At 40.8% G+C, this 12,549-nt stretch overlaps 1 protein-coding gene and 2 long non-coding RNA genes across 3 annotated transcripts; 2 read left to right on the top strand and 1 right to left on the bottom strand.

Annotated features, from left to right (window-relative positions):
* Nucleotides 1-757: 757 nt before the first annotated feature.
* LOC127598250 (uncharacterized) lies at nucleotides 758-7,723 on the bottom strand. Its single transcript, XR_007961886.1, has 3 exons — nucleotides 7,676-7,723; nucleotides 6,083-6,228; nucleotides 758-1,645 (listed from the first exon to the last, which is right to left on the bottom strand). It is a non-coding gene; the product is annotated as an uncharacterized LOC127598250 (long non-coding RNA).
* Nucleotides 2,942-6,865, top strand: LOC127598248 (uncharacterized). Its single transcript, XR_007961884.1, has 2 exons — nucleotides 2,942-3,401; nucleotides 5,581-6,865. It is a non-coding gene; the product is annotated as an uncharacterized LOC127598248 (long non-coding RNA).
* Nucleotides 7,724-8,468: 745 nt separating the features above from the next.
* On the top strand, nucleotides 8,469-11,238 carry aagab (alpha and gamma adaptin binding protein). Its single transcript, XM_052061913.1, has 10 exons — nucleotides 8,469-8,640; nucleotides 8,915-9,105; nucleotides 9,193-9,289; nucleotides 9,379-9,468; nucleotides 9,861-9,944; nucleotides 10,021-10,100; nucleotides 10,170-10,254; nucleotides 10,421-10,525; nucleotides 10,602-10,651; nucleotides 10,749-11,238. Exons 1-10 carry the CDS (start codon nucleotides 8,544-8,546, stop codon nucleotides 10,824-10,826), a joined length of 957 nt encoding a protein of 318 aa, XP_051917873.1. The 5' UTR covers nucleotides 8,469-8,543; the 3' UTR covers nucleotides 10,827-11,238.
* The last annotated feature ends 1,311 nt before the right edge of the window (nucleotides 11,239-12,549 follow it).

Raw genomic sequence — 12,549 nt, forward strand, 5'->3', positions numbered from 1 at the left:
GTTATCGGTGGCATTGCCTTGTCTCTCAATATTTCATGTTTCAAAATGTATTTGCGTTATTTTTAAAGTGTGTTTGAAGACCTATTTCATAATAAATGCGGTTTATGGTATACAAGCATGCCTATAGTGTAGTTAAATACAATATTTCTATATTGCGGCTTTCACTTATCGCCAGGGGTGGTATGGATCGTAAACCCATGTTAGAGGGGGGGATGACTGTATTATTTTTTTTCTTGTTTGTTGACATCAATTTAGTGTTACAGCTATGATTCAGCGACACAAGTTTGTGTCCAAGTTATTTACTTTGGGAATGTCAACTCTATCATCCTCATATGGCAAATCCAAAGCAGTTGTAGAACGCAAGCCTGAGGAGAATCACAATGCCCTTCCGACCATAGCGCAATCTATTCTAGTGCCTTTAAAAGCAGAAGGGAATCCGGTCTATTTTTGAGCTGCCTCATCTCAACAATAGGCACAATCTTCATTTCAAAATCCAGCTGTTCCTGTAATGTCGACTGCTGTTCATCTAGTTCGTAAGATGTTAGAGATGTTAACTTTAAGTGGCTCATTCCTATAATAGGGTTTTATATATATATATGTGTGTGTGTGTGTGTATATATATATATATATATATATATATATATATATATATATATATATATATATATATATATATATTTGTAATAATGGCAATAAACTGTAATTTGTGCAGCTTTTCCAAAACATGCTCTTTGGAGTGAGCCATAAAAATAAAGTGTGATTCTTAAAATCATTTATTCAGGAACAACTTGCATGGATCTGAAATGAAGCCATTCGGATGAGAGTCAATATACAGTTACACCGCATGGCAGCAATGAGGCAAAGCAGCAGTTTGTGTGAGATCAAACATGAGAGATTCCTCAAAAAATTACTTTTTGACAATTTAGTTATGATGAGTTTCGATTGAGACTGTCTGAGAGGCTGAATAATTTCGCACCATTAGGGAAACGTTTCATACTGAGAGGTGACGCCAATAGTTTGGACTGCACCTTGAGATACGATTGACCCAACTTACTATCTTTTCAAGAGAGCAGCCATTGTTTGGACAATTTCTTTTCTTGCTCTGACTTGCGAGTACAAATTCAAGATACAAGCGCTGGCAGTGAACTCAACTCCCTTTATAACAAGCAGCAGTTTAGAAGAGCGTGATTTTAAAAAAAGGACGGTTCAAGCTTTTTCAATGTATTTCACAGATTAACTTGACTTTCAAATTAAATATAAAACAAACAGGATTACATGTTGTGTACTGAAAAGAAAAGTGACTGCAGAGGAGAAGCATAATTCGATATGAAATGAATTTTGCAATCACATGGATGCGCGCCTTGTTGTTGAGGTCTGTGCACTCAACATAGATTTTGTAATCAGTTTGAGGGGGTAAATATTACACTGCCAGGCAGGTCAAAACCTTGGTTCAAAAATCATCTGCTATGCAGCCTGTGTGCTTTTGACTTATTTGGGAGTGGTCCTGGGATTCGGCCAGCTATTGTAGGTGGCTCCATCTACAATGCAGTCCTTGGTTCCCACAATCAGGGGTCTTGATTCTCCTCGGGGAAGGAGAAGCGGACTGTACTTCAGGAGCATGCTAAGACACATACTCATTACAAGTCTGCGGGAGAGAAGGGCAGAAAGTTACTTTCTTGACCTGATTTATCATTGTGTACACACAACAGATCTATTATTGTAAGAGCCAGCAGGCGTTTGACCTCTCTCTGTTTTCCAGCAGGTTGAATTGATAAAAGCCGCCAATGGGAGGCCCATCCTATCCTTCACGTCTTTAATGTGTGCTAGCAACGAGCTCCTTGGGAATACAACTAATTACTCCACATCTGTATTTATTTGATCCACAAGGAATTATCCCTTCTGTCACTGGCAGAATGTGCTGGCAGCCATAGGTAGCAGTGATTCATCTCAGCAACGCGTCTGGCGCAGTGTACCAACAAAACAGTGGGAAGATCAATAGAAATAAATGAAGAATACTACTCAGTGGCGATGCAAAAGGGTGTAATAAATGCAGAGACAGACACGATGTTAAATGCTCATGCAGCAATTTTACCATATTGAGCCCATAAAAAAAACAATGCACAAACTCTAAAAATGTAGCAGTTAAATGGAGTTAATCAAAACAAGGAAAGCGGGATATAAACCATTAAACATATAATAATTAAATCAAACTATAACGCTCTGATGTGTTTACCCCAAAACAAAACAGATGTTCTATTTAGTAAAAGGGAATTGCAAATTCCGTGTGTAGAGCTACAAACGGTACAGTATGCGGTTATCATTTACTCTACCACCCCCTAGAGGATGATCCACAAACTACAGGAACTTGCAAACCAGTGTTTCCCAATTTTTATTTAGCCAAGGCACATACTGTATTTCCATTAGAAAAATCTCATGACATATCACCAAACAATTAACTCAAAATCTGGGGCCAGTTGAGTTGAACAGAATGCTTTTATTCTGTTCTATGAATTGCAGTGGTTGCCCGTCAGGGCCAGTAAGGCCTTTTCTGGCAAACCACTGACCAAGATTGACAACCTAAATTCAAATGTTTGCGCCATGAACTTATATGGATGTATTTCTCTTGGATGCACTGCTTCTACTACGTGTAAAATTATGTTAGATTTTTTTTTTTTTTTTGCGCCAGTCACATTAGAGCCGATATGTGCTGCCATGTCAATCTAATCTGCCCGCGGCTGTCAGAATCAATGGTATTGGCTGATCCAATTTAAATTTTAATCACAGTGGGATTCTTCCACATTTTAAGTTCACTGCAGAGGGACGGTGAACAGAGCCACAATTACGTATGTCAACTAGAGCAAGGACACCTGGTTCATCCCGCCATTAATATGTGCTTGTCTTAAAGATCAAGCTACGCAAGTCCAAGCCCACAGTGGCCTGATGAATCAAACAGATGGTATGGAGCATATTTCACAACGCAAAATATGACATGCCAAAGATTAGAGTGCAAAGGCTTTTATTTTCTCGATCAGTCTGCCTGTGTGGATGTTCCGCAGGAAGGCAAATTGCCTCAAGCTCAACCACACGACTCTTGAGGGTTTCCTGTCAGAACAAGGCCACAAAATATGTCAACACCACTGTTTCCTATCTTCTCTAATTGCCTTTACTCGGAATCTGTATCTCGGCACAACTACCCCCTGTTGAGTTTGCTAATAGACCTTGGGGGTGGGGTCTTTAAGTCTAATCATACAGAGGTGTAGACTGATGATTAATTTGGGTTAATATTTCAGCAGGGGAGGACCTGTTGCATCATGTCCAGCCACCGCTGGGTTCCATCCTGCAACACCTTTAGGACTGCATTCTGGATTTCTGCCTGAGCCACAATCCTCAACTGAATCAAGGTAATTAAATGATTGGATTCATGCTAATTAACAACAATGGGGTTCAACTTTCTAATTATCCTTGTTCAAACAGCACTCTCCGTAGCCACCCCGAGTGCCCATAAAGCATTCCATCTGCTTGTAATTAGGCCTAATAATTTTAGACGCTTGCGAAAATGATTTACAATGCGCATTCCTGATTACAGTCTAAATGTGAGCATGGCGGTTCAATTGGAACAGGGATCATAGTTTGTGCTGCGCTGGATGCAAAGACAATTTTGTCTTGACTTTATTAGATTCGTACACAGCGGGAAAACGGCACCTTTGTGCCAATTGCAAATATTTCATGTAATGGCTTTTCATTTGCCTAATCTGCAAATTAAAGAGCAATTGAGACAAAATTGCTCAGTTCCCCGGCATGAGGACAGTCATCTTCCTGCAGAGAATTATTTGAATGAGACCGAGTTCCTCCGTGGACACGTGGTGGTGAGACGGGAGATTGTGTGTGTGTGTGTGTGTGTGTGTGTGTGTGTGTGTGTGTGTGTGTGTGTGTGTGTGTGTGTGTGTGTGAAGAGAAGAAAACACTACCTCATGAAGCGATGTGTATAATGGTTCACTTGAAAGACTAGAGTGTTTCCAGTTGGCTGCCAGATGCTGAAGATGGAGAGAGGAAAGGGAATGATCACACGCGCACAAATCATCACATTGCCGCGTTGCTGGAACACATCAAACCAACCTCTCTCTGGGATAACAGAAGCAAACCAAGCATAAAAACACCTTCATTAATTTCGGCGTTGACTTGAGAAACATTTTCTCACAATTAATCCATTCAGTGAGGTACATGATACCACTGGCAGGGGAAGATAAGCAGGTTAATTAACAGGCGTTGAATGTTTACAGAGGGGGAACATACATTTTGCGCATGTATACACACACACAGAGTGGTGCTAAAACGAAATGAACTTAGAGGTGCTGATAAGTACTCTTAAATATGTGCAACCTTGATAGGTGCTGATAAGGGGAAACATGAAACCGCATTATTGAACCACCTGAAATTGACACTGAGCACTAAAAAGCTGTCAAATAGTGTATCCCTTCACATGGAAAGTTTTGATGTAAGTAGTGATGTAATACTATCTGCGGTCCATATACTCAACGATGGTTTTTGGACAAAATGTGGTCCCAAATTGCCACTAAGAAATAACACAAAGGAAGACATACAGTAAATTGAAGACATGTCACTGTTTAAGACATCATAACATAAACGATACAAACTCAGTCCTTTTACGGTAAACAAAAAGAAAGAAATTTTGCTGCACAGATGAAGCGAACACCAAAGAGTCCACTTCGTGAGCTAACTCTGACGAAAATGAAATGAAAAATGAAAAATGCAACGTTTTCATTTTCGATCATACGTTTTTTCAATGCATGTATGAAACATCCACCATTCTAACCCAACAACAAAAAGTTTGAAGCAAATAACAAAAGAAGGGCTCTCTTCCTACAAATTACCATACTAGGACAAGCACTAAACTGCTGAGCAAGAAACAGACGTACAGACTTATTTGGGACATTTTTCAAAAACATCCACTCACTCAAAATGTTAATAATACTGAGGTACTATCTTTGTCCTGTATGCCATTCCAAATTTGCCATTCCAAAAAAAAAAAAAAAAAAAAACACACAAAACAAAACATTAGGCCTACTTGCATTGTAGTATTGGGCAGTACAAGACATGCAGTGTAGGTGCAATGAAGACGTCTCTGCCATCTAGTGGTGGCTGGTGATATAACAACATAAAATTACAGTTGACTTTACTATATTCGCAGTTTGGCATCCACACATTCGCAATTTTTTCTGGATTAAAAACACAGATTTAAAAAAAACTGAAAAAAAATAAAGGTCATTGTTTCCATTTTTGGGGTTTTTTTGGGGTGGGGGGGCGTGAGGGGGGTTCGTTGCAAGGAAAGAATGCAAAAATCAGTGTCAACCAAACATTTGAATTACAAAATTGACCCAGCAGTTTTAAGCTTATACAGTACCAGAGGTGCAAATGTGTCGATTAAACCGAGAAGCTTCTTATGCCTTCGAATAGTTATTCTCGCTTTGACTCAAATGTGTCATCACTCCTAAAACATAAGTTTGTGCACATCCTCCTGATGTCACCCAATGTCCACTGCCCCATCCTTGTTCTCCGCAGACCACTGAGCTCTCTGACAGAAGAGACTGAGGAATGCTCCGCTCAAAGGCACACATCTGTCTCCTACCGGGCTGTGAAAACATGGCACTATATATTTTTTGAGTCGCTAAAACAGAGAAGCCCACACCCTGGCACATGTGCAGTGCATCATAAAGCTCGTGTGACTCTCAGAAGGAGAAGGAGTCGGCAGATAGCCAGTGATTAGCAGTTGGGGACGCTATGGCTGTCTTATTGGTATGCCAGAGCAGGTACGGACGTCTGTCCTGAGACAGCTGTGGAGCACTAGCCCATAGCGTGGCAATCAAGCGCCTGTTTCTTTCTAAGAATACTGATGTGCTGCAGTCTGTTGCTTTCTGCAGCCAACTCTTCCATCTGTACAATATCACAGTGTCAGTCTCAGCCTCTTCCTTGTCACGTCACCTCAGGCACTGAGTCACCCAAAAATAAATCATTAATCGAATCAATCGAAAGTGTGTAAACTATATCTAAAAGGAATACCGACCTTTTCAAAGATGGATGTGTTTGTTGTGACAGCGGCAGGCTGTCAGTGCTACTAAGCCTGGCGACCTTTATGTCACCATTGGTCTGTGCGTGAGACCTTTAAGCATCTATTACCATCACTCTTCACTCCAGCATGAAGAGTCTATCCTGCAGATTAAAGGAGAACATATGAGTGAAAGGAACAATGATAGTCAATCCATCTTCGTTATTTCACAAGGTAATTGGTGTCTTGAGGTATCGGGCTTGGCTATATGTGCAATTAATATCAAAACATACTCTGGACAAATGGAATCAATGTAAACCTTTTTAAAGTGAATAAGAAATATGATGTTCCTTTATTCATCCATCCATGTTCTATACTGTGTGTACTTGATGGTGTCACAGGTGGGATGGAATGTAGCACAGATAATTTTGGGCCATACAAGTAAAAACAAAAAAACGTTTTCAGTTGTGGACATTGTAATTTATTTCAAATAACATGCAGGCTTCTGGAAACCCTGAGTATCAAAACATGCAGAATCCACACAGGGAGCTGAGATTTTGACAATACTTTTCAATGGTGCGCATGTGTCTTATTCTTCCAAGGTTATACTCTCATAGTTTATGTAATCATTGGTGTGTGTTTTTTTCCTTTTGAATAACTCTAAGTCATATTGCCAGTTTACAATATCAAAATCCACTGCTTTATGTATTTCTACAAAGTGTAAAGGGGTGATACTGGTTGCAAAAGTAGGTTCCATGGATGCATGCTGCATTAAACTACAGTACATTAATCTTACATTAACCTACATTTATCGTTCTTACTTTGCTTGCTCTGTTACACACATCTACAAGGATACTGATTTACATCTCACGAACGTGTGATTGAACTTAGAAAGACATGATTGAACTTAGAAAGCAAGAACTATTGTAAACATGGACTTGTGCTGACCTAAAGAACAATGAATGTTAAAGATTCATACGTGGCACTCGTATCACACTTTAAGAAATCACTGTTTAAAGCAGTAAGAATTCAAACATTTAAATCAGAGGTGGGTGAAATTTTGTACTTAAGGGTCACATTTGATTTTTAAGAGGGCCTGGTACGGAGGTGTGCTGCTGCCAAACCAAAATAAAACAAAAAGTTAGTTCGACATCATAAATATAATCACTTTAATGCAATGTTTCGTGTTTTAAGGTGACAAGTTTCAAGTTAAATCAGCAAAACGCTTCTGTACATACACTTCCATAAATATCATCCCCTAACAAGTATTTCACATTGATCATTATGAGTAACTAGGGCAAATTGAATTGAATTCAATTTTATTGTCAAATGTGCTGTACGTATGTGTACAAGAATGAATTCCTTTTTTTTGAACGTGTGAGAGTGACACGAGAACAACTAAACAGACTAAATTAAACTAACATAAAATGAAATTAGACTGTACATATTCGAAAGAAGTGTGGAAACACTAAAATGTCTTAACCCCAAAAAGTAATTACAGGTACTTGATGTTTCTATTATGAACATGAAGTACTATAGTAACATAACAATAATAGGTAAGAAATATTTATACACACACACATCCTTCATCCAATATACCCTAATACTTACCAATGTAAGTTGTCATTGTTTTATTTAACAAAATTAAAACAATTAGATGGGCGGCCCGGTAGTCCAGTGGTTAGCGCGTCAGCTTCACAGTGCAGAGGTACCGGGTTTGATTCCAGCTGCGGCCTCCCTGTGTGGAGTTTGCATGTTCTCCCCGGGCCTGCGTGGGTTTTCTCCGCGTGCTCCGGTTTCCTCCCACATTCCAAAAACATGCATGGCAGGCTGATTGGACGCTCTAAATTGTCCCTAGGTGTGAATGTGAGCGTGGATGTTGCTCGTCTCTGTGTGCCCTGCGATTGGCTGGCAACCGATTCAGGGTGTCCCCCGCCTACTGCCTGAAGACGGCTGGGATAGGCTCCAGCACCCCCCGCGACCCTAGTGAGGATTAAGCGGATCGGAAAATGGATGGATGGAAAACAATTACATCCAACTGACCAATAATTTCAAATAAATGCGAAATATTCACTAATTATTCATTTTACCAATGTTTTTTAATGTCAGTGTTTACTCTAAATCAACCAACAAATAATTCAATGGCTAAAATAATGAAAAATGCACAAATTTGTCAATTTCAAATAACCAATTTTACTGGGCGGGAAGTTAAGGAATTAATAGAATAAAGGTCTAATGAACGAGTTTTGGGGTGAGATTCATTTAACTTGAAGAAAAACAAAGGGAAATTATTAATATGTTAATAACGTTGGCGAGGCAAATGTAAACGTTAATTTAAAAACACTACTGTATTTTCGTTCGTCTGCCATTAAACCGGAAGATTCGTCAGAGTTCAAAGTTCACCCGAGGGGCGGGGGTGAAATCTCATTCGTCACGTGACTCATAGTTATCGAAGCTTAGCTTTAGCTGGAGCATTTTTATGAAAATGTCAGACTCGGAGGACGCTACAATGTCTCTTCCGTGTGTGGTTGTCACTAGCAGCGACGCCACCTTTAAAGAAGAAGAAATTATTAAACGTAAGTGTCTAAAGAGATTGTTAGCTTTGGGAATTATCGAAATGATTTCAAACATGCCAGTGCTAGGGAACAGGATTTACATTTGGTTACCTGGGCAATAACCCAAATGCTACATGTTTCATACATACTGAGTTAATATAAATAGTGATGCAAATTGGAGCTAGTCGTGCGAACGGCGAGGTAGCTTAGCCAAAGAAATAGACTCGGGTTGGCTGTATAAGTATAATTTATTTATTAAACTGCCATTTGTGTATGTGCCTTTTTTCTGTCACAGAAATTCTCGGTGTGAAGACGTTGCCAGAGCCGACCAAACAAGAACAAACAGTAGTGTGGTACCCGTGGACCATCAACAACAAGTATTATACAGCAGATGTCCGGCTCTGTACCGTCTCCAGCACTTTTCTAATGTCGTCAGAAATTGCACAGTCCATGCAGGCTTTCATTGCGTATTTTGATAGTACAAAGGTGTGGAACCCTGTGATTATAATTTATTAGAAACTAACCAGTTCGATCGTTGTTGTGTTGAAAGGGATTGTAATGTACATTTTGCAGAAGGATGGTTTGGAAAAGCTCCAACCATGGATATCAGTGGTAGAGGACATTGCTCCAGAGGTGCTGATTCTCGTGTGTGACAGAATTTGTGAAGACGGTACATTTTGTCTACATTTTCGCAATGTGAAATTGTGAATACGATTCTGTGTGGCATTTGTGTCTCGTTCAACTGGATTTATTTTCAAGGTGTTACCAGACATGAAGCCCAACAATGGTGTTTGTCGCACAGCTTTGAGCTGGTGGAACTCAATCCCCAGGAGTTGCCTGATGAAGATGGTAAGGGAGACCTTGGACATCGATTTTCTACATGCATGATCTAATTTTAATGGCTACCTGTTAGAGCTGTTTAAAATGACAATCTAGATCTATTCTTATGCTTACTGTATGTACAGCAGTATCGAAATAAATTAGACTATTATAGAAAAGTCAATGGAGGTACAGTAAATCATTGCCCTTTTTTCTCTGAGCTTGACTCCGTTAACGCTAAGTTTTGGCCATATTCTGACCTGTGAACATCTCGTCATTTCCAAATACACACTAATACATGTGAGATTTTAACAAATGCCACAAAAGATTAAGTCTTATGTAACACTATAAATCTATTTTTATACTTTCATAGTGTCCCTAATCTTGTGACCTGGGTGTATCATTACCTTTTTTTTGTCCAGATGACTTTCCAGAATCCACAGGAGTAAAGAGAATTGTCCAGGCACTCAATGCAAACGTGTGGACCAGTGTGGAGATGAAAGATGGTCTGATAAACTTAATTGTCCTGAGGTCTTTTCAGTGGCATTAAACAACGCCGTCTTTCTTTCTGTTACATAATAGGGAACAGTCAGAGCTTTGGCCTAATGAGCAGTTTGGTGGCTGCTCGACACAACCACCCTCGGAGCTGTCAAGATCCACAAGTCAGTAGCACCTTTTTTATACACATTCTCCTGCTTATTGGAAATGATTGTTTTGTCATTCTGTTACAGTCTTCTAGTCTACCGGCAGAGGGCACACTTGCTGATGAAGTGACTCATACAGAGACCCGCAGCTCAACGGAGAACACAGTTGTCGGTGAGGAAATGGTTGTTTCTATTACAAATTGCAGGCTGCCGCTGGTTTGTTTTTGATACTTAACCTATAGGACCCTGACGCTACAGATTCAGTGAGCAGATTACACCCCCCCCCCCCCCCCCAATGCAATGGCATTGCTTACAAAATCAACTGGTGATCCTTTCAGATGCAATGACAAATTTGGACATTCAGGAACTTGCAAATCTCACAGCTGGAGATGCAGACGTGGATAATTTTGAACGCCTCTTCACCAAACTAAAAGAGATGAAAGGTAAATGAAACGAAACACATTTAAAACTGAAACAAGTTTATCTGTAACGTATCCAATGTCTTCCTTGCCAACTCAGACAAAGCTTCATCATTACCTCATGACCAGAGAAAGCTTCACGCAGAGAAGGTAAACAACTGCTTCAACAACCCTTAGGAGTCGGAGTAACCCCCGGTCGATTACCAACAAGCATACATCTCAACTAAGGCCAAATTCTGCCTTCCAGGTTGCAAAAGCTTTTTGGATGGCCATTGGTGGTGATGATGATGAGATAGATGGCTTATCATCAGGCGAGGAAAGCTAAGAGACATTGAAGTGTGACATCAGCAACATCTCTCTTTGCTACCTTTCCTGGCTGTTGTGCAGGGTCCAGTGCCCCCCTCGAAGGGTTGCTTGCACTTTGCAAGACAAAAGTGCTCGTGGACATGCTGTACTGTAGACACGTTTGGCTCCTTCAACGTGGCATTACTGATTTAGCAGAAAAGAAAGGCAATAAAAGGGTTGGAAGCACTCGTGGGTGTTCCTCAGTGACATTTAAGAAATGATAAAGTCAGAACATTTAATTCATGTGTTTATCCTTGGCGTACTATTGTCACAAATAATTAGAGGTGACATAATGTGCCTTATTTTAAGATTAAATGTTATAATAATGACTATTCTGTCAAGTCACAAAAGATGATCTGTCAAGCAAATAAACTGTCATGTCGTCATAAGGACTTTGTCTTAAGCGGGTGTGAATGGCTCTTTTCATTTCTCTGACTCCACCTGAGGCTCTGTGGGTAACTGTTCACCGTCACTAGTAAATAAGCCTGTATTGAGCCACAGTACATATTTTACATTCGAGTGCTTTGGTACAGCTATAGCGCCACTTTACCTCTCTGAGCTCATCCGCCCCTACACACCTGCCCGGCGCCTCAGGTCTGTGGACCAGTCTTTGTTAGAAGTACCAAGAACTAAACTGAGGCTCAGAGGGGATCGAGCCTTTTCTGTTGCTGGTCCCTCTCTCTGGAATGACCTCCCACTGAACATTCGGCAAGCCTCCTCGCTGCCCATCTTTAAAGCCCTCCTCAAAACCCACTTGTATTCTTTGGCGTTCGACTCGGCATGATTTTACTGCTTGGTGCTTTCTACCGCCTTTATTACCATTTCGTCTTACTGTTTATTGTGTATGTTAAATCGCTCCATGTACAGCACTTTGTATGCAGCAATGGCTGTTTGAAAGTGCTCTATAAATACTGTTGACTTGACTGTTGTGAAAGCACAACAAATACTGTAAAGCTGTATTGTATTTATGGTCAAAATTTTCACCAATTAGTGGTGCAATGATTACCTGAGGTGGCCCGGTGGTCCAGTGGTTAGCGCATCGACCTCACAGTGCAAAGGTGCAGGGTTCGTTTCGGGCTCCAGCCTCCCTGTGTAGAGTTTGCGTGTTGTCCCCGTGCTTGCGTGGGTTTTCGCTGGTTTCCTCCCACATTCCAAAAACATGCATGGCAGGTTAATGGAACACTCTACAGTAAACCAGGCATGTCCAGCTCCGGGCCTGGAGGGCCACTGTCCTGCCTGTTTTCCAGCTCTCCCGGATGCAGCACACCTGATTCAGATGATCAGCTCCATCAGCCAGCCCTGAAGCAGCATTTGAATGATCCTGATTATTTGATTCGGTGTGTTGCTCCTGGGAAAGCTGGAAAACTGAACACCCCTGCTCTAAACTGTCCCCACGTGTGAGCGCGAACGGTTGTTCGTCTGCGATTGGCCGGCAACCGGTTCAGGGAATCCCCCACCTACTGCGCGAAGACAACTGGGGATAGGCTCCGGCGCGACACGTGAGAATAAGCGGCTCAGAAAATGGATGGATGATTACCTCACAACTAATCTAATCACAAATTAATCGCTCATTCTAATGAGTCATGCCACAGTATTGGTGGATGGGAACCACTGTATTACTGGATGGATGGACTGAGTAAATTAGTTACAGTCACAATACTAGTTTCTTTATTCAGATTTCTAACTGGGGGGTGGGGGGCAAG

Source organism: Hippocampus zosterae, chromosome 3, assembly GCF_025434085.1.
Source record: "Hippocampus zosterae strain Florida chromosome 3, ASM2543408v3, whole genome shotgun sequence".
NCBI lineage: Eukaryota > Metazoa > Chordata > Actinopteri > Syngnathiformes > Syngnathidae > Hippocampus > Hippocampus zosterae.

Coding starts and splice junctions, on each gene's coding strand:
- aagab (XM_052061913.1), top strand. CDS start 8,544: ATGAAAATGTCAGACTCGGAGGACGCTACAATGTCTCTTCCGTGTGTG. Junction 9,469..9,860: donor GGAGTTGCCTGATGAAGATG/GTAAGGGAGACC, acceptor TTTTTTGTCCAG/ATGACTTTCCAGAATCCACA. Junction 10,652..10,748: donor GAAAGCTTCACGCAGAGAAG/GTAAACAACTGC, acceptor TCTGCCTTCCAG/GTTGCAAAAGCTTTTTGGAT.